The sequence below is a fragment of the Gopherus flavomarginatus genome, chromosome 11 (genome assembly GCF_025201925.1).
Source record: "Gopherus flavomarginatus isolate rGopFla2 chromosome 11, rGopFla2.mat.asm, whole genome shotgun sequence".
NCBI lineage: Eukaryota > Metazoa > Chordata > Testudines > Testudinidae > Gopherus > Gopherus flavomarginatus.
Genome location: NC_066627.1, coordinates 4617256 through 4634757, shown reverse-complemented (window position 1 = coordinate 4634757; position 17502 = coordinate 4617256). Strand labels below are relative to the sequence as shown.

Sequence of the window (17502 nt, the reverse complement as noted above, 5' to 3'; positions counted from 1 at the left end):
CCGCCCCTTCCCCGCGCGCGGTGCCTCACGGGAGGGGCGTGGGCGGCCGGCAGGACTACATCTCCCGTGAGGCTTCGGGGCAACAGCTGGGGAGCCCGTTTCTGCGCGCGGCGCCTCATGGGCAATGCAGTCCGGCCCCTTGCAGTTCTGAAGCGGATGAACGGACATAGCGGACTACAACTCCCATCATGCACCGGGAGACGCCACCATGCTCCTTTGCGCCTCCCGCGCTCTTAGTCCCGCCCAGCCGCTTTGCCTCATGGGAAAGGTAGTTCGGGCCCACGTCGTGCTCAAGGGGTAACAGCAGTACGGGGACTACAACTCCCATCATGCACCGGGATCGGGGAGCTCCCGTGGGCCTTTGCGCGTCCCGCTCCCCCCTTGTGTTCTGCGTTGCCCCATGGGAGGTGTAGTCCCTTACGTGCGGCAGCGGGGGCGGTGCTGAGGGGACCACGGCTCCCATCGTGCAAAGTGGAGGAAGTGACGCCAGGGAGAGGCCCGCGCGCGCGGAGGCTGCTGGGTAAAAGCCTCCGAGCGGCTGGGCGTTGGGTTCTGGTTCCGGGTCAGAGGTGAGGCGCTGCCGGGCCACGATGCTGATCAAAGTGAAGGTGAGCAGGGGCCCGCCGCTGCCCCAGTGCATGCTGGGATAGGGGCTGCCCACTCCCTGCCCTGGTGCATGCCGGGAGCACAGGGCGGGTCCCCGCGGGGCTGGGGGCCGGGTACGGGGGCCGGGTACGGGGGGCCGGGGGCGGCCGGGTGAAGGGGTCCCGGGGATTGCACGAGGGGGCAGAGCAGTGAGCGAGAGGTGCTGCCCCAGTGCATGCTGGGATAGGGGCTGCCCACTCCCTGCCCTGGTGCATGCCGGGAGCGCAGGGCGGGTCCCCGCGGGGATGGGCCGGGGGCTGCCGGGTGAAGGGGTCTCGGGGATTGCACGAGGGGGCAGAGCAGTGAGCAAGAGGTGCTGCCCCAGTGCACGATGGGAAAGCTGGGTCCCCAGGGGCATTGCGGGAGAAGCAGGTTTCGGGCCCTCTCTCTGCTCTGGTGCATGATGGGAGAGAGGGGCAGGGAGTGTGGGGGCAGCTCGGCTGCACCGGGGAATTCTGGGGGACCTGCTGCTAACGGGGCTTCCTCTGCTGCTTCCAGACGCTGACCGGGAAGGAGATTGAGATCGACATTGAGCCCACAGACAAGGTACCTGCCCTGAGGGGCTGGGAGTGGGGGCATTCTCCTGGGATCCATCCCATTCTCCTGGGATCCAGCATTCAGACCCGCTCCCTCTATCCCTTCCCTGCTCTCCTGGGGTCCAGCCCTTGGTCCTACCCCCTCTGTCCCGGAAGCCCCGGGGCAGGGAGTTATTTGGGGATTTCTCCCAGCTTTCCCCTCTCTCTCACTCATGCCCCAGGTGGAGCGGATAAAGGAGCGTGTGGAGGAGAAGGAGGGGATCCCACCCCAGCAGCAGCGTCTCATCTACAGCGGCAAGCAGATGTGAGTGGGGGGGGAGGGGTGTGATGGTGGTTGCAGCCCAGGGGCATTCTGGGATATCTGAAGTGTAGCAGCCCTTGGTGCACTGTGGGATAGGTTCTGCTCCCACTGCCAGCAGAACGTTCCCTAAGGCATTATGGGATAGAATCCAGGCATCCTGGCTCCCAATTCCCCGTGCTCTAACCACTAGACCCCACTCCCCTCATAGCTTGGAACAGAACCCAGGCGTCCTGGCTACCAGTCTCCTCCATTAGCAGCAACTTTGCTGGTGCTTAAAACTGGGTGGTGTGCCAGTCTGTCCACCTCTCCCACCAACTTCTCCAGGCTCTGCCCATCTGGCCCTCCCTGGCAGGTGCTGCCCATCTCCCAGGCCCCCTGGTGGGGTCTCCTGGCAGAGACAGAGAGATGGAGGCCGTGGGAGGGGGCTGGCCGAGCTGAGGATGCACCCTTGCCCTGTGCACAGAGCCAGTTCTAGGGGCACGGACCACCTTTCCCCAGCCATCGAGCCTTTGGCATGGCCAGTTCCTGGCAGGGAGATGCCCTGGGTGCACTGGCAGAGGGTCTCTCCCCATTTGGGTACCTCGGGAATGTATCCCCATGGGCGCTGGGCCGGCTGCCACCTCTGCTGGGCGATGGGCACTGTTGCGTTGCATGGCATGGATGGAAATGTCCGTGCTCAGGCTGGTAAAATCCCCGTTTCTGCCAGGCGGTGGCCTGCTGCCTCGGAGGCACGTTGGCAGCACACATGGGGACCGGTGCATTCGGGGCCTGCACCATGCCACGGCTCTCGGGTCACTAGGGGTTACAGGGCACCCGACAAGGGGCTGTTGGGCTGAATGTTCAGACTATGGGGGATGCCCTTCGCCAGCTGGCATAAAGGGCTGTGAGGGCCGCCCCCACTCCCCTGGGGTAGAACCCAGGAGTCCTGGCTCCCAGCCTCCTCCCTTGCCCCCCACTGGACCCTGCTCCCCCCCCTCGAGCCAGGAAGGGAACCCCTGAGTCCTGGCCCCACCGCCATTGCAGGCAGCTGCGTGGTGGCTCCGCACAGCTCATGCCCCCTCTGTCTGTGTGTCCCTCCGTCTGCCCCGCAGGAACGACGAGAAGACAGCGGCCGACTACAAGATCCAGGGCGGCTCTGTCCTCCACCTGGTCTTGGCTCTGCGAGGGGGGCAGCTACGGTGATGGGACCCCCCGCTGGAGCGACAGAGCCCCCCACACTCACCCCCTGCTCTGCTAGCACTGTCTGGATGGCTGCTTCCCCCTCCCCCATGGACTCTCAGTGGGGGTGGCCGTCCGTGGGGGGCTGGGCTGGCGCTCGGGGGTCCCCGTTGGTGTCTTGTTCTGTATGTTTGGATCGCTGAGTGTTAATAAAGGTGTCTCAGTGCAGCAGAGTGTGGAGATGCGGCTGCTTCTGGGGTGGGGTGGGGTGGTTATAGGGGGACCGCTTGCCCAGCATTGAGATGCAGCTGCTGGTGTGGGGAATGGGTGCAGGTATTTGGGGACCTGGTGCTGAGATGTGGCCCCTCCAAGCGGGGGCAAGGGCTGGTTATACAGTGACCCACTGAGAGGGGGCCTGTCTGGGGTGGGTGCAAGGGCTGGTTATTTGGGGACCCAGCATGCCAGAAGAAGTGGGTCCAGGGGCTGTGGCCCACCCAGTTTTTACCCCCGTAAGGGCAAGCCATGGGGAGGAGGGGGTGCGGAGGAGTCAGTGGGGGGCAGGGACTGGCAGTGAAGAGACGGTGCGGAGAGGTAGGGCCTCCTCTGTTAGGGACCTTCCCTCACTCCTGCGGGGACCCCTCGCCTGGCCCTGACGCAGCTGGCTCGGGGCGGGGGGTGGGAGGGCTGGTTACACAGGAACCCCTCGCCTGGCCCTGACATGCAGCTGGCTTGGGGCCGGGGGGGTGCGAGGGCTGGTTACACAGGAACCCCTCGCCTGGCCCTGACATGCAGCTGGCTCGGGGCGGGGGGGTGCGAGGGCTGGTTACACAGGAACCCCTCGCCTGGCCCTGACATGCAGCTGGCTCAGGGGAGCTGGTTACACAGGGACCCCTCACCCAGTGCTGTGATGCAGCTGGCTCTGGGGTGGGGTGGAGTGGGGGGACTGGTTACTGGGGGACCCCTTGCCTGGTGCTGAGATATGGCAGGCTTTGGGGGGCCGTGGGGGCTGGTTACAGGGGGACCCTTTGCCTGGCGCTGAGATGCAGCTGGCTCTGGGGTGGGGGTTGGTTACAAGGGGACCCCTCACCCGGCGCTGAGATGCAGCTGGCTCTGGGGTAGGGCTGGTTCCACGGGGACCCCTCACCCGGTGCTGAGATGTGGCTGGCTCTGGGAGTGGGGTGGGGCTGGTTACACGGGGACCCTTCGCCCGGTGCTGAGATGTGGCTGGCTCTGGGGTGGGGGCTGGTTACACGGGGACCCCTCGCCCGGCGCTGAGATGCAGCTGGCTCTGGGGTGGGGGCTGGTTACACGGGGACCCCTCGCCCGGCGCTGAGATGCAGCTGGCTTGGGGGGGGGGCTGGTTAGACGGGGACCCCTCACCCGGTGCTGAGATGCGGCTGGCTCTGGGGTGGGGGCTGGTTACAGGGGGACCCCTCGCCCGGCGCTAAGATGCGGCTGGCTCTGGGGTGGGGGCTGGTTACATGGGGACCCCTCACCCAGTGCTGAGATGCAGCTGGCTCGGGTGGGGGCTGGTTACACGGGGACCCTTCGCCCGGCGCTGAGATGCAGCTGGCTCTGGGATGGGGGCTGGGTACACGGGGACCCCTCACCCGGCGTTGAGATGTGGCTGGCTCTGGGGTGGGGGCTGGTTACAGGGGGATCCTTCGCCCGGTGCTGGGATGCGGCTGGCTCTGGCGTGGGGGCTGGTTACATGGGGACCCCTCACCCGGCGCTAAGATGCGGCTGGCTCTGGGGTGGGGGCTGGTTCCACGGGGACCCCTCGCCCGGTGCTGAGAATCGGCTGGCTCTGGGGTGGGGGCTGGTTATACTGGGACCTCTCACCCGGCGCTGAGATGCGGCTGGCTCTGGGGTGGGGGCTGGTTACACGGGGACCCCTCGCCCGGCACTGAGATGCGGCTGGCTCTGGGGTGGGGGCTGGTTACACGGGGACCCCTCGCCCGGCGCTGAGATGCGGCTGGCTCTGGGGTGGGGGCTGGTTACACTGGGACCCCTCGCCCGGCGCTGAGATGCGGCTGGCTCTGGGGTAGGGGCTGGTTACAGGGGGACCCCTCGCCCGGCACTGAGATGCAGCTGGCTCTGGGGTGGGGGCTGGTTACACGGGGACCCCTCACCCAGTGCTGAGATGCAGCTGGCTCGGGTGGGGGCTGGTTACACGGGGACCCTTCGCCCGGCGCTGAGATGCAGCTGGCTCTGGGATGGGGGCTGGGTACACGGGGACCCCTCACCCGGCGTTGAGATGCGGCTGGCTCTGGGGTGGGGGCTGGTTACAGGGGGATCCTTCGCCCGGTGCTGGGATGCGGCTGGCTCTGGGGTGGGGGCTGGTTACACGGGGACCCCTCGCCCGGCGCTGAGATGCAGCTGGCTCTGGGGTGGGGGCTGGTTACAGTGGGACCCCTCACCCGGTGCTGAGATGTGGCTGGCTCTGGGAGTGGGGTGGGAGCTGGTTACACGGGGACCCCTCGCCCAGCGCTGGGATGCGGCTGGCTCTGGGGTGGGGGCTGGTTACACGGAGACCCCTCCCCCGGTGCTGAGATGCGGCTGGCTCTGGGGTGGGGGCTGGTTACACGGGGACCGCTTGCCCGGCGCTGAGATGCGGCTGGCTCTGGGGTGGGGGCTGGTTACACGGGGACCCCTTGCCCGGGGCTGAGATGCAGCTGGCTCTGGGGTGAGTCCGCACTGGCTCTTTGGCTCTGTGTCCCGGCACGGGCGGGGTTAACTGCAGAGCGGCCTGTCTAGCCTGAGTCTCTACGGCCCAACACGTGGGGCGCAGCCCGGCGCGCCCCAGCGATCAGCCGGGCCAGCCCCATCCAGCTCAGAAACTCCCTGATCCCTGCCCCAGTCAGGGGCGCGATGTGCCACCTCCCGGGGCTGGTGGTGTTTGACCTGGGTGAGTTTGGGGTGATCTGGTGGGAGTCCCCAGAGACTGACTGGGATGCCGGGGGGACACTGTGGGGCCACCCCCCAGCGGGGCGGTTGCTGGGTGGAGGTCACCGGGGGGGCTGGGCTCCGTGTCCCCAGAGACTGACCTGGGATGCTGGGGGGACAGTGTGGGGCCACCCCCCAGCGGGGCGGTTGCTGGGTTGGGTCACTGGGGGGGCTGGGCTCAGTGTCCCCAGAGACTGACTGGGATGCCAGGGGGGACACTGTGGGGCCACCCCCCAGCGAGGCTGTTGCTGGGTGGGGGTCACCAGGGGTCTGGGCTCCGTGTCCCCAGAGACTGCCTTGGGATGCTGAGGGGACAGTGTGGGGCCACCCCCCAGCGGGGCGGTTGCTGGGTGGGGTCACCAGGGGGGCTGGGCTCCGTGTCCCCAGAGACTGGGCTGGGATGCTGGGGGGACAGTGTGGGGCCACCCCCCAGCGGGGCGGTTGCTCGGTGGGGTCACCGGGGGGGCTGGGCTCCGTGTCCCCAGAGACTGACCTGGGATGCTGGGGGGACAGTGTGGGGCCACCCCCCAGCGGGACGGTTGCTGGGTGGGGTCACCAGGGGGGGCTGGGCTCCGTGTCCCCAGAGACTGGGCTGGGATGCTGGGGGGACAGTGTGGGGCCACCCCCCAGCGAGGCGGTTGCTGGGTGGGGTCACTGGGGGGGCTGGGCTCCGTGTCCCCAGAGACTGACTGGGATGCCAGGGGGGACAGTGTGGGGCCACCCCCCAGCGGGGCAATTGCTGGGTGGGGTCACCGGAGGGCGGGCTCCGTGTCCCCAGAGACTGGGCTGGGATGCTGGGGGGACAGTGTGGGCCCACCCCCCAGCGAGGCTGTTGCTGGGTGGGGTCTCCCCACAGCGCTCGATTCGGGGGGGGGGTCTCCGGGGGAGGTGATGTCTCTCCTTTCTTGTTGCAGATTACACCCTGTGGCCCTTCTGGGTCGACACCCACGTGGACCCCCCCTTCCGGCGGGACAGGTGGGAGGGGTAACGTGGGGAGGGGGCGGGGGGAACAGCAGTTGGCCTAAGAGGGAGGACTGTACGGGTAAGATGGGGGAGGGGCCAGGGCTCTATAGGATGGGGCTATAGGGGGTGGGGAGCTATAAGGGAGGGCTATAGGGGGTCAGGGGAGGGGCTATAGGGGATCAGGGCTATGGGGGTCAGAGAGGAGGGCGTATGGGGCTATAGAGGGTCAGAGGAGGCTATGGGAGCTATAGGGGAGCAGGGCTAAGAGGGTCGGAGGGGTGAGGCTATAGGGGATATGGGACTATAGGGGGTCAGAGGAGGCCATGGTGGCTATAGGAGGTCAGGGGAGGGGCTCTAGGGGATATGGGGCTATAGGGGCTCAGAGGAGGCTATGAGGGCTGTTGGGGGTCAGGGAAGGGGCTATAGGGGATTGGAGGTATAGGGGATCAGAGGAGGCTATAGGGAAGGGCCCTACCAAACTGTGGTCAATTTCACAGTCAGGATTTTAACAATCGTCAGTTTCATGATCTGAGCTCCCCACACCTGAAATGTCCCCTGCGGTGAGCAGGGGAGTCCCGACCCAAAAGGGAACTGTTGGGGGGTCACAAGGTTGGGGGGGTCGCGTTGTTGCCATTATTATTTCTGTGCTGCTGCTGGTGGTGGTGATGCTCCAGGCCAGCAGCCCCCGCCCCTCACAGCCCCTTTAGGGCTGGGACCCCCGAGGGGAGAAAGGTTCCTCCCACCCCCATTAAATCTGCACAGGAAAAGCACACGAAAGACCAGCTTCCATGGGGCAGACCAGACTTCACAGTCCGTGACCCCCTGAATTTGGTAGGGTGCTAGCTGTAGAGGCCCGAGAGGTTTGGGGAAGGAGCTATAGTGAGTCAGTGGAGGTTATGGGGGCTGAAGGGGCTATAGGGGATTAGGGGTTATAAGGGAGGGATCTATGTGGCCAGGGAGGGCTTATAGGGGGTCAGAGGAGGTTATGAGAGCTATAGGGGGTTGGGTAAGGGGCTACAGGGGGTCAGAAGGGAGAGGCTGTAGGGGGTCGGAGAGGGAGGGGCTATAGGGAGTTAGAGGAGGCTATAAGGGGCCATAGGGGGTTGGAGGAGTCGGATAACCCTGTCTGCCCCCAGGGCTGGCTCGGTGCTGGATGCCCGCGGCCGCCCTGTCCGCCTGTACCCCGAGGTGCCGGCTGTGCTGGAGCGACTGCAGGGCCTGGGCGTCCCCATGGCAGCCGCCTCCCGGTGAGTGTCTGACCCCTGCCCCTGCCCCCCGCGCCACCCCACCCCCCTGACCGCCAACTCCCCCCAGGACGGGCGAGACTCGCGGCGCCACCCAGCTGCTGCAGCTCTTCGGCGTGCACCGCTTCCTGCGCTGTGTGGAGATCTACCCCGGGGGAAAGAGCGCCCACTTCCACAGGTACCCCGGAACCCCCAAATCCCCACCCCCACTTCCACAGGTACCCGCTGCACCCCGGAACCCCCAAATCCCCACCCCCACTTCCACAGGTACCCGCTGCACCCCTGAACCCCCAAATCCCCAGCCCCACTTCCACAGGTACCCGCTGCACCCCTGAACCCCAGCACCCCCAAATCCCCACCCCCACTTCCACAGGTACCCGCTGCACCCCTGAACCCCCAAATCCCCACCCCCACTTCCACAGGTACCCGCTGCACCCCTGAACCCCAGCACCCCCAAATCCCCACCCCCACTTCCACAGGTACCCGCTGCACCCCTGAACCCCCAAATCCCCAGCCCCCACTTCCACAGGTACCCGCTGCACCCCTGAACCCCCAAATCCCCAGCCCCCACTTCCACAGGTACCCGCTGCACCCCTGAACCCCCAAATCCCCAGCCTCCACTTCCACAGGTACCCGCTGCACCCCTGAACCCCCAAATCCCCACCCCCACTTCCACAGGTACCCGCTGCACCCCTGAACCCCCAAATCCCCACCCCCACTTCCACAGGTACCCGCTGCACCCCTGAACCCCAGCACCCCCAAATCCCCACCCCCACTTCCACAGGTACCCGCTGCACCCCTAAACCCCCAAATCCCCAGCCCCCACTTCCACAGGTACCCGCTGCACCCCTGAAGCCCCAAATCCCCAGCCCCCACTTCCACAGGTATCCGCTGCACCCCTGAACCCCAGCACCCTCAAATCCCCAGCCCCCACTTCCACAGGTACCCGCTGCACCCCTGAACCCCCACATCCCCACCCCCACTTCCACAGGTATCCACTGCACCCCTGAACCCCAGCACCCCCAAATCCCCAGCTCCCACTTCCACAGGTACTCACTGCACCCCATAACTCCCAAATCCCCACTCCCACTTCCACAGGTACCCGCTGCACCCCTGAACCCCCAAATCCCCACCCCCTCTTCCACAGGTACCTGCTGCATCCCTGAGCCCTGGCACCCGAAATCCTCACCCCCCCACTTCCACAGGTACCTGCTGCACCCCTGAAACGCTGGCACCCCTGAAACCCTGGCACCCCAACTTCCATAGGTCCCTGTTTCACCCCCGAACCCCAGCACCCCACTTCCACCAGTACCTGCTGCACCCCTGAACCCTGGCACCCCCAAATCCCCAGCCCCCACTTCCACAGGTGTCTGTTGCACCCCTGAACTGCCAAATTCCCCCCCCCACTTCCAGAGGTACCTGCTGCACCCCCAAACCCAGACACCCCAACTTCCACAGGTACCCACTGCATCCCGAAACCCCAGCACCACACTTCCACAGGTACATGCTGCACCCCTGAACCCCAGCACCCCCAAACCCCCACCCCCACTTGCACAGGTACCCACTGCACCCCTGGCACCCCAACCCCCCACTTCCACAGGTACCCCCTGCACCCCTAAACCCCACTCCCCCTGAGTCTACCCCTCCCCCCCAGGCTGCAGCAGGACACCGGGGTCCCCTTCGCCCAGATGCTGTTCTTCGACGACGAGGAGCGCAACATCCGGGACGTCAGCAAGCTAGGTACGGGGGGCTCAGATCCCCCCTGGGGGGCGCCCAGCCCTCCTGGGCAGGACTCCCCTGCCAGCCCCACATGGGTGAATGTTGGGGGAGGGTCCAGGGAGGGAATGGGGGAGGGGTCAGGGACTGAGATGTTGCGGGGGGGGGAGGGGAGCAAATGGAGAGGAGGGGCGGGGGTGAATGGTGGGGGTCATCCCCTCTCTCTTCTCCCCCCCCAGGTGTCACCTGCGTCCTGGTCCCTGATGGAATGACCCAGGTGCTCCTCACCCAGGGGCTGGAGGCCTTCGCTCGCTCCTGACCCCCCCCCCACGGCCCGCCCCCAAAGGCAGAATAAACTCCAGAGTGACTGAGCCTCTGTCTCCCTCTGTGTGTGCAAGGGGGGGATAACAGCCTACTACAGCTGCAGGCACGGGTGTGTGATAACCTGCTAGTGTGTGTCGGGGGGGGGGGGGAATCAGAAACCGATAACAGCCTACTACTGCTGTGTGTGAGAGAGAGAGAGAGGGAGAGAACAACCTACTACTGCTGGTGAGGGGGGTGTCAGAGACAGACAACAACCTACTACCGCCGTGTGTGCATGTGGCTGAGTGAGATAACCTATTACCACTGCTGGCTGTGCGGTGGTGGCTGCTCCCTGCCCCTGCTCTGCCCCCCTGCTCCCTCCCTGGATCCACATGCCCAGGTTCGAGCCCAGGCAAAGCTGTAGGGGAGGGGAGAGAACAACCTACTGCTGCTGCCAGCAGTGCCGTGCTGCTCTGGGGCTGGGATCCTGCTGGGGCCCTGAATCTGGCCCCCCTCCCAATCCTTCCTACTTGTACTGAACTTTGTGGGGGGCTGTGCCACCTCCCAAACTCTGGGAGTGTTGGGGCCCTTGGAGTGAATGCTAAGCGGGTGTCGCTGGGAGCATGGGAGAGTCCTGGCCCCAAAGATGTGAAGGTGGGGGGGCTGCACCCCAAAACCCTAAGAGTGGCAAAGGGGTCCCTTTCTAGGTGTGAACTTCAGGGGGGCCGTGCTGCCCACTCTGTGCTGGAGTGCAGTGCTGTGCTCCCCATGAGGGGGATGCCCACCTGCAACCACCTCAGGGTTCACAATTCTGAGGGTTCAGCCCCCAGCCCCCCCATTTTCTAGCTGCCTTGAAATCAGGACCCCAAAATAAAAGGTTAAGAATATAGAGCGGCTTTCTTGACCCCCTTGGCACGGTGCCCCAGGCTCCCCCCACTGAGCCCCCTCTCTGCCCCCAGCCTCTCCACACTGCACCCCATAGATTTGGGCTTTCTTTATTGGGGGTTCAGCTTCCCTTCTCCGCCAGCTCCACCACCTTTGGCTGGGTCCCGCTGCCCTCCCGCTTCTTCTCACCGGGAAGGGGCAGGGAGGGGGTCCTAGGCAGCACCCGCCCCCCCTCGGCCCGCACACCCCAGGCCGCCTCCAGCGCCCGCAGCTCAGTGTGGGGCCGCTCGCTCTGGAAACGCAGGACCCATGGCATCTGCAGCAGGTCCAGCACCGTGGGGCGCCGGGGTGCCGGGCACAGCAGCCGGTGCACAAGGTCCTGGGGGGGCAAAGTGGAGCGTTAAGGGGTCCTGCTGCCTGCCCAGCCCCCGTGGGTCGCTTGTCCCCTTCACTGGGCCTAGCCCCTCTCAATCCACCCAGGCCCCCCCGATCTGTCCAGCCCCCCCCCATGGTCCACCCAGCCCCCATGAGCCATTCGCCCCTTTCTCCTGGGCCTGGCTCCCCATGATCTGCCCAGCCCCCCTCAAATGGCACCCAGCCCCCCATGGTCAGCTCACCCCCCTCCACTGGCTCTGGACCCCCTCAATGCGCAGAACCCCCCCCACTCCTCGATCTGTCCAGCACCCCCGTGGTCCACTTACCTCTCCATGGGGCCCAGTCACCCATGATCTGCCAAGCCTGCCTCAAACACTGCCCAGCCCCCCCGGATCACCCAGCCCCCACAATCCAGCCACCAGTGTCCAACCCCTGCGCTGTGTCCCCCTCACTGCCCAGCCCCACATGATCCACTGCCCAGCCCCCTTGATATACATCTGCCCAGCCACACAGTCTGGCCCCCCAGCGCCCCCTGCTGGCCAGCTCCCCGAGTCCCTGCGGGCCACGCAGCGCCCCCTGCTGGCCTGCAGCCCAGTGCCCTCCCCGCCGCCTACCTTGCAGGCCTCGGAGACGGGCGGCTGCGGGGGGAAGACCACCTCCTTCTGGGTCTCCCGCAGCAGGCGCTTCAGGTTGGTGTCGTCGAAGGGCAGGTGGGCCACGGCCAGCGTGTAGAGGATCACGCCCATGCTCCAGGTGTCGGCCAGGAAGGGGTTGTAGGGCAGCCCCAGCAGGATCTCGGGGCAGGCGTAGGCGAAGCTGCCGCAGTAGGTCTGGCTTAGGGGGCTGGCGCCCGCCAGCAGCGGGTACGAGGGGCTGGCGGGCGGCTGGGTCTGCGACACCAGCTGCTTGGAGAAGCCAAAGTCCGAGATCTTCATGTTCTCTCGCTTATCCAGCAGCAGGTTCTCCAGCTTCAGGTCCCTGCGGGGGGTGGGCGGAGGTGCCGGGCTGACCCTACGGGGTGCCGGGGAGGGGCGCAGGGCCGTTCCCCTCTGGGGGGCGCCGGGGATGGGGCGCGGGGCTGTTCCCCTCCGGGGGGCACCAGGCATGGGGCATGGGGCCATTCCCCTCTGGGGGGTGCCGGGGATGGGGCGTGGGGCTGTTCCCCTCTGGGGGGCGCTGGGGATGGGGCGCGGGGCTGTTCCCCTCTGGGGGGCGCCGGGGATGGGGCGCGGGGCTGTTCCCCTCCGGGGGGCACCAGGCATGGGGCATGGGGCCATTCCCCTCTGGGGGGTGCCGGGGATGGGGCGTGGGGCTGTTCCCCTCTGGGGGGCGCTGGGCATGGGGCGCAGGGCCGTTCCCCTCTGGGGGGTGCCGGGGATGGGGCATGGGGCCGTTCCCCTCTGGGGGGTGCCAGGGATGGGGCGTGGGGCTGTTCCCCTCCGGGGGGCGCTGGAGATGGGGCGTGGGGCCGTTCCCCTCCGGGGGGCACTAGACATGGGGCATGGGGCCGTTCCCCTCCGGGGGCGCTGGAGATGGGGCATGGGGCCGTTCCCCTCTGGGGGGTGCCGGGGATGGGGCGTTGGGCCGGTCCCCTCTGGGGGGCACTGGGCATGGGGCGCAGGGCCGTTCCCCTCTGGGGGGTGCCGGGGATGGGGCATGGGGCCGTTCCCCTCCGGGGGCGCTGGAGATGGGGCATGGGGCCGTTCCCCTCCAGGGGGCGCCGGGGATGGGGCGCGGGGCTGTTCCCCTCTGGGGGGTGCCGGGGATGGGGCGTGGGGCCATTCCCCTCCGGGGGGTGCCGAGGATGGGGCGTGGGGCCATTCCCCTCTGGGGGGCGCTGGGCATGGGGCGCAGGGCCGTTCCCCTCTTGGGGGCGCTGGAGATGGGGCATGGGGCCATTCCCCTCTGGGGGGCGCTGGGCATGGGGCGCAGGGCCGTTCCGCTCTTGGGGGCGCCGGGGATGGGGCACGGGGCTGTTCCCCTCCGGGGGGCACTAGACATGGGGCATGGGGCTGTTCCCCTCTGGGGGGTGCCGGGGATGGGGCGTGGGGCCATTCCCCTCCGGGGGCGCTGGAGATGGGGCATGGGGCCGTTCCCCTCCAGGGGGCGCCGGGGATGGGGCGTTGGGCCGTTCCCCTCCGGGGGGCGCCGGGGATGGGGTGTGGGGCCGTTCCCGTCTGGGGGGCGCTGGGCATGGGGCGCAGGGCCGTTCCCCTCTGGGGGGCGCCGGGGATGGGGCGTGGGGCCGTTCCCCTCCGGGGGGCACCAGGCATGGGGCGTTGGGCCCTTCCCCTCCGGGGGGCGCCAGGGATGGGGCATGGGGCCGTTCCCCTCTGGGGGGTGCTGGAGATGGGGTGCGGGGCCGTTCCCCTCCCGGGGGTGCCGGGGATGGGGCGCAGGGCCGTTCCCCTCTGGGGGGTGCTGGAGATGGGGTGCGGGGCCGTTCCCCTCCAGGGGGCGCCGGGGATGGGGCGTGGGGCCGTTCCCCTCTAGGGGCACTGGCTTGTGGTGCCAGTGGATGGGGGGCCCCCAGGGGTCTGTGGGTCCCCCCGAAGGGGTGTGGGGTGCCGCTGGGGAAGGCTGTGGAGTGCTCAGTGGCCTGGCTGGGACTCAGGGCTGGGGAGCTCTGGGGGGAGGACGCGGGGGGGCAGCCTTGCCCAGCCGGGGTGGGGGCCGCTTGGCTTTATGGCAGTGCCTGGGTTAGAGACTATTCCCCCTCCCCCTGCCGCCTTGGGCCTCGATCCACGTGTGGCGCAGGTGGCAGAGGGGAAGCTGGTAAACTGAGGCACGCTCCGCTCACGGTGAGGCTGGAGGTGGCAGAGGGGCACCGGGAAAGGCAGGGGAACTGGGGGCTGGCGGTGCCAGGGGAGGGGAATGCCCCAGCCCCCAATGGAGCCGGGCCCACTGTAATTCCCCGGGGCGACGGGCGCCCCCTAGTGGCAGCTTGGCCCCTCACCGGTGCACGATGCCCTTGCTGTGCAGATAGGCCACGCCCAGGGTGAGCTGCGCGAACCAGCGGCCGGCCAGGGGCTCGGCGCAGGGCCCCGAGTTCTGGACCCACTCCAGGATGTCGCCGCCGGGCGCCAGCTCCATGATGATGTAATGGCGCGAGGTGGTCTCGATGGCCTGGTAGAAGGTGATCAGGTACTTGTGGTGCAGGCCCTTCATCACCTGCGGGCAGCGAGGGGTTAACGGCGCCCCCCTGTCTGCCCCCCGCCGCACAGTGCCCCCTGCTGATCCGCCCGGTCTGCCCCCTGTCCCACAGCGCCCGCTGCTGATCCCCCCTGGCCTGCCCCTGCCCCACAGCGCCCCCTGCTCATCACTCCGGCCTGCCCCCTGCCCCACAGCATCCCCTGCTGATTCCATCGGTCTCCCTCCTGCCCCACAGAGACCCCTGCTGATCCCCTCTGGCCTGCCCCCACCCCCCAGAATCCTCTGCTGATCCCCCTGGCCTGCCCCCTGCCCCACAGCACCCCCTGCTGATCTCTCCTGGCCTGCCCCCTGCCCCACAGTATCCTCTGCTGATCCCCCCAGCCTGCCCCCTGCCCCACAGCGCCCCCTGACCCATGGCACCTCCTGCCGAGCCTCCAGCCTCACAGCGCCCTCTGCTGATTCCCCCAGCCTGCCCCCTGCCCCACAGCGCCTCCCACTGATCCCCCCTGGCCTGCCCCCTGCCCCACAGCGCCCCCTGCTTATTCCCCATGCCTGCCTCCTGCCCCACAGTATCCTCTGCTGTTCCCCCCGGCCTGGCCCCTGTCCCACAGCGCCTCCTGCTAATCCCCCCTGGCCTGCCCCCTGCCCCACAGAATCCTCTGCTGATTTCCCCTGCCCCACAGCGCCCCCTGGCCTGCCCCCACAGTGTCCCATGATGATCCTGCTTCCCCTGCACCCCACCCCACAGCGCCCCCTGCCTGTCCCCCTACCCCACGGCGCTCCTTAGCTACCTGGATCTCGCGGGGCAGAAATTTGTTGAGATAGTCCTCGGACGCCTTCTTCTTGGAGATGATTTTGATGGCCACCTTGGCCTTCTGCTTGGTGAAATAGGCTTCGTAGACCGTGCCGTAGGAGCCATGGCCAATGACCTTGCCCAGCTGGTAGCCATATTGGTCCATGACGGATGGGTAGGGGGCTGAGGGGGCCGTCTCCACCATGGCAGCCTCTCGCCCCTCCGAGGGGACTGCGGGGCTCTGTGCGTCCAGTGCCAGAGAGTCGCCCCTCTGGGGCAGGGCAGGCGGTTAGATCCTAGCTGGGACCCCCAATGAAACCCCTGACCCCCAGTGGGGCTGGGGCTCCAATGAGCCAACCCTGGGGCTCTGACCCACTTAACCCCCCCCATAGGGCTGTGACCCCCAGGAACCCTCCCACTCCCCACTGGAGCTGTGACCCCCAAGAACTACCCTGGCTTTCCCCGACTCCCCACTGGGGCTGTGACCCCCAGGAACCCTCCCACTCCCCACTGGAGCTGTGACCCCCAAGAACTGCCCTGGCTTTCCCCGACTCCCCGCTGGGGCTGTGACCCCCAGGAACCCTCCCACTCCCCACTGGAGCTGTGACCCCCAAGAACTACCCTGGCCCCCCCGGCTCCCCACTGTGACCCCCCAAGAACTGCCTTGGCTTCCCTCTGCTCCCCACTGAAGCTGTGACCCCCCCAATAACTGCCCTGGCCTCCCCCGGCTCCCCACTGTGACCCCCCAAGAACTGCCCTGGCTTCCCCTGGCTCCCCACTGTGACCCCCCAAGAACTGCCCTGGCCTCCCTCGACTCCCCACCGGAGCTGTGACCCCCCCAAGAATTGCCCTGACCTCCCCCGGCTCCCCACTGTGACCCCCCAAGAACTACCCTGGCCTCCCCTGACTCCCCACTGGAGCTGTGACCCCCAAGAACTGCCCTGACCTCCCCCGGCTCCCCACTGTGACCCCCCAAGAACTACCCTGGCCTCCCCTGACTCCCCACTGGAGCTGTGACCCCCCAATAACTGCCCTGGCCTCCCCTGGCTCCCCACTGGAGCTCTGACCCCCCAATAACTGCCCTGGCTTCCCCCGGCTCCCCACTGGAGCTGTGACCCCCCCAAGAATTGCCCTGGCCTCCCTTGACTCCCCACTGGAGCTGTGACCCCCCCAAGAATTGCCCTGGCCTCCCCTGGCTCCCCACTGGGGGCTGTGACCCCCCAAGAACTGCCCTGGCCTCCCCCAGCTCCCCACTCGGGGCTGTGACCCCCCAAGAACTGCCCTGGCCTCCCCGGCTCCCCACTCAGGGCTGTGACCCCCCAAGAACTACCCTGGCCTCCCCCGGCTCCCCACTGGGGGCTGTGACCCCCCCAGAACTGCCCTGGCATCCCCGGCTCCCCACTGGGGGCTGTGACCCCCCCAGAACTGCCCTGCCCCCCCGCTCCCCGCTGGGGCTTTGACCCCACTGACCCTCCCTCACCTGCTTCACTCCGTCCCCCGACCCGGTGACCAGAATCGCCCCCCGACTCCAGGGTTCCGCCAACATCACCCCAGTGTTCCGCTGGCCCCCATTGGCCGACACCCGTTACCGAGGGTACCGGGGGCGGTTCCACATTGGGGGTGAGCACAGAGGCATTGAGGGGGCCTCAGCATTTGGGGGATACTGGGATTTTGGGGGACACTGCAGAGGTCTGTCTTTGGAGGGGGCAGTGGGGCCTTGTTTGGGGATCAGGGGAAATCGGGGGGATGGTGGAGCATTCGGGAACTTATTTGGGGAACCACAAAAAACCCCACATTTGTGGGGAGCCACTGAGGCAGTGGAGGGACGCTAAGGAGTTTGGAGGGGTCTTAAGTTGAGGAAGTAATTGGGCATCCGAGGGGCTCATAAAGGGGGTCTCAATTTGGGGAAGCACTGAGAAATTGGGGTTCCTTATATGGAGGCCACTGTTGTATTTGTGTCTCTTACTTTGGAGGGCAGTGAGGTTTTGGGGGCATTTGGGGGTCTCAATATGGGGGGCCATGGGGCTCAACTTTGGGGAAATTGGGGGTCCTTATATGGGGGGGCACTGTGGTATTTGGGGCTCTGAATTTGGGGGGCACTGGGGTTTTGGGGTCTCTTAATTTGGGGACATGGAGATCAAATTGAGGGAAACTCAGGAAATGGGTTGTTTGGGGGCTCTTGGGATTTTGGGGGTTCAATTTCGGGGCCACTGAGAAATTGAGGGTTATATTGGGGTCAAGGTGGAATTTCGGGCTCTTAATTTGTGGGATCATGGGGTATGTAGGGGACCGTTATATGGGGGAGACCAGCTGCCCCCTCCCTATTAGCTGCCCCGCACCCCCTAACATTAACCCTCCTGGAAACAGCTGCCTGGCCCTTTAAGAGCCTGCTCGCCGGCGGGCCCGGGCCCTCTCAGGCGCCGGATGCGCGTCACGCTGTGGGCACGAAGCCCGGCAGGGGCGCTGAGGGCGGAAGTAGGGGAC

At 67.0% G+C, this 17502-nt stretch overlaps 3 protein-coding genes across 6 annotated transcripts; 2 read left to right on the top strand and 1 right to left on the bottom strand.

Moving 5' to 3' along the window:
• The first annotated feature begins 490 nt into the window (after positions 1–490).
• On the top strand, positions 491–2868 carry NEDD8 (NEDD8 ubiquitin like modifier). Its single transcript, XM_050917220.1, has 4 exons — positions 491–608; positions 1144–1191; positions 1403–1485; positions 2574–2868. Exons 1-4 carry the CDS (start codon positions 591–593, stop codon positions 2662–2664), a joined length of 240 nt encoding a protein of 79 aa, XP_050773177.1. The 5' UTR covers positions 491–590; the 3' UTR covers positions 2665–2868.
• Positions 2869–5372: 2504 nt separating this feature from the next.
• On the top strand, positions 5373–9881 carry MDP1 (magnesium dependent phosphatase 1). 2 transcript variants are annotated; one of them, XM_050917218.1, is made up of 6 exons: positions 5374–5548; positions 6501–6561; positions 7686–7796; positions 7864–7971; positions 9448–9533; positions 9749–9881. In XM_050917218.1, exons 1-6 carry the CDS (start codon positions 5512–5514, stop codon positions 9826–9828), a joined length of 483 nt encoding a protein of 160 aa, XP_050773175.1. In that variant the 5' UTR covers positions 5374–5511; the 3' UTR covers positions 9829–9881. The 2 variants fall into 2 exon arrangements, with proteins under 2 accessions (XP_050773176.1, XP_050773175.1); XM_050917219.1 differs by lacking the exon at positions 7686–7796 and having other exon boundaries at positions 5373–5548.
• A 936-nt stretch (positions 9882–10817) lies between these two features.
• On the bottom strand, positions 10818–17359 carry TSSK4 (testis specific serine kinase 4). 3 transcript variants are annotated; one of them, XM_050919075.1, is made up of 5 exons: positions 16499–17359; positions 15017–15289; positions 14029–14243; positions 11687–12050; positions 10818–11076 (listed from the first exon to the last, which is right to left on the bottom strand). In XM_050919075.1, exons 1-5 carry the CDS (start codon positions 16562–16564, stop codon positions 10819–10821), a joined length of 1176 nt encoding a protein of 391 aa, XP_050775032.1. In that variant the 5' UTR covers positions 16565–17359; the 3' UTR covers position 10818. The 3 variants fall into 3 exon arrangements, with proteins under 3 accessions (XP_050775032.1, XP_050775030.1, XP_050775031.1); XM_050919073.1 differs by lacking the exon at positions 16499–17359 and having other exon boundaries at positions 15017–15388; XM_050919074.1 differs by lacking the exon at positions 16499–17359 and having other exon boundaries at positions 14029–14198; positions 15017–15388.
• Between the last annotated feature and the right edge of the window lie 143 nt (positions 17360–17502).

Excerpts from the sequence above, each read along its gene's own strand:
- NEDD8 (XM_050917220.1), top strand. Across the intron at positions 1,192-1,402 it reads ACATTGAGCCCACAGACAAG|GTGGAGCGGATAAAGGAGCG; the intron begins GTACCTGCCCTG and ends CTCATGCCCCAG. Across the intron at positions 1,486-2,573 it reads ATCTACAGCGGCAAGCAGAT|GAACGACGAGAAGACAGCGG; the intron begins GTGAGTGGGGGG and ends TCTGCCCCGCAG.
- MDP1 (XM_050917218.1), top strand. The coding sequence starts at position 5,512 with ATGTGCCACCTCCCGGGGCTGGTGGTGTTTGACCTGG. Across the intron at positions 5,549-6,500 it reads GCTGGTGGTGTTTGACCTGG|ATTACACCCTGTGGCCCTTC; the intron begins GTGAGTTTGGGG and ends TTCTTGTTGCAG. Across the intron at positions 7,972-9,447 it reads AAGAGCGCCCACTTCCACAG|GCTGCAGCAGGACACCGGGG; the intron begins GTACCCCGGAAC and ends CCTCCCCCCCAG.
- TSSK4 (XM_050919075.1), bottom strand. The coding sequence starts at position 16,564 with ATGTTGGCGGAACCCTGGAGTCGGGGGGCGATTCTGGTCACCGGGTCG. Across the intron at positions 12,051-14,028 it reads AGCAAGGGCATCGTGCACCG|GGACCTGAAGCTGGAGAACC; the intron begins GTGAGGGGCCAA and ends CACCCCCCGCAG. Across the intron at positions 11,077-11,686 it reads CCGTCTCCGAGGCCTGCAAG|GACCTTGTGCACCGGCTGCT; the intron begins GTAGGCGGCGGG and ends TTGCCCCCCCAG.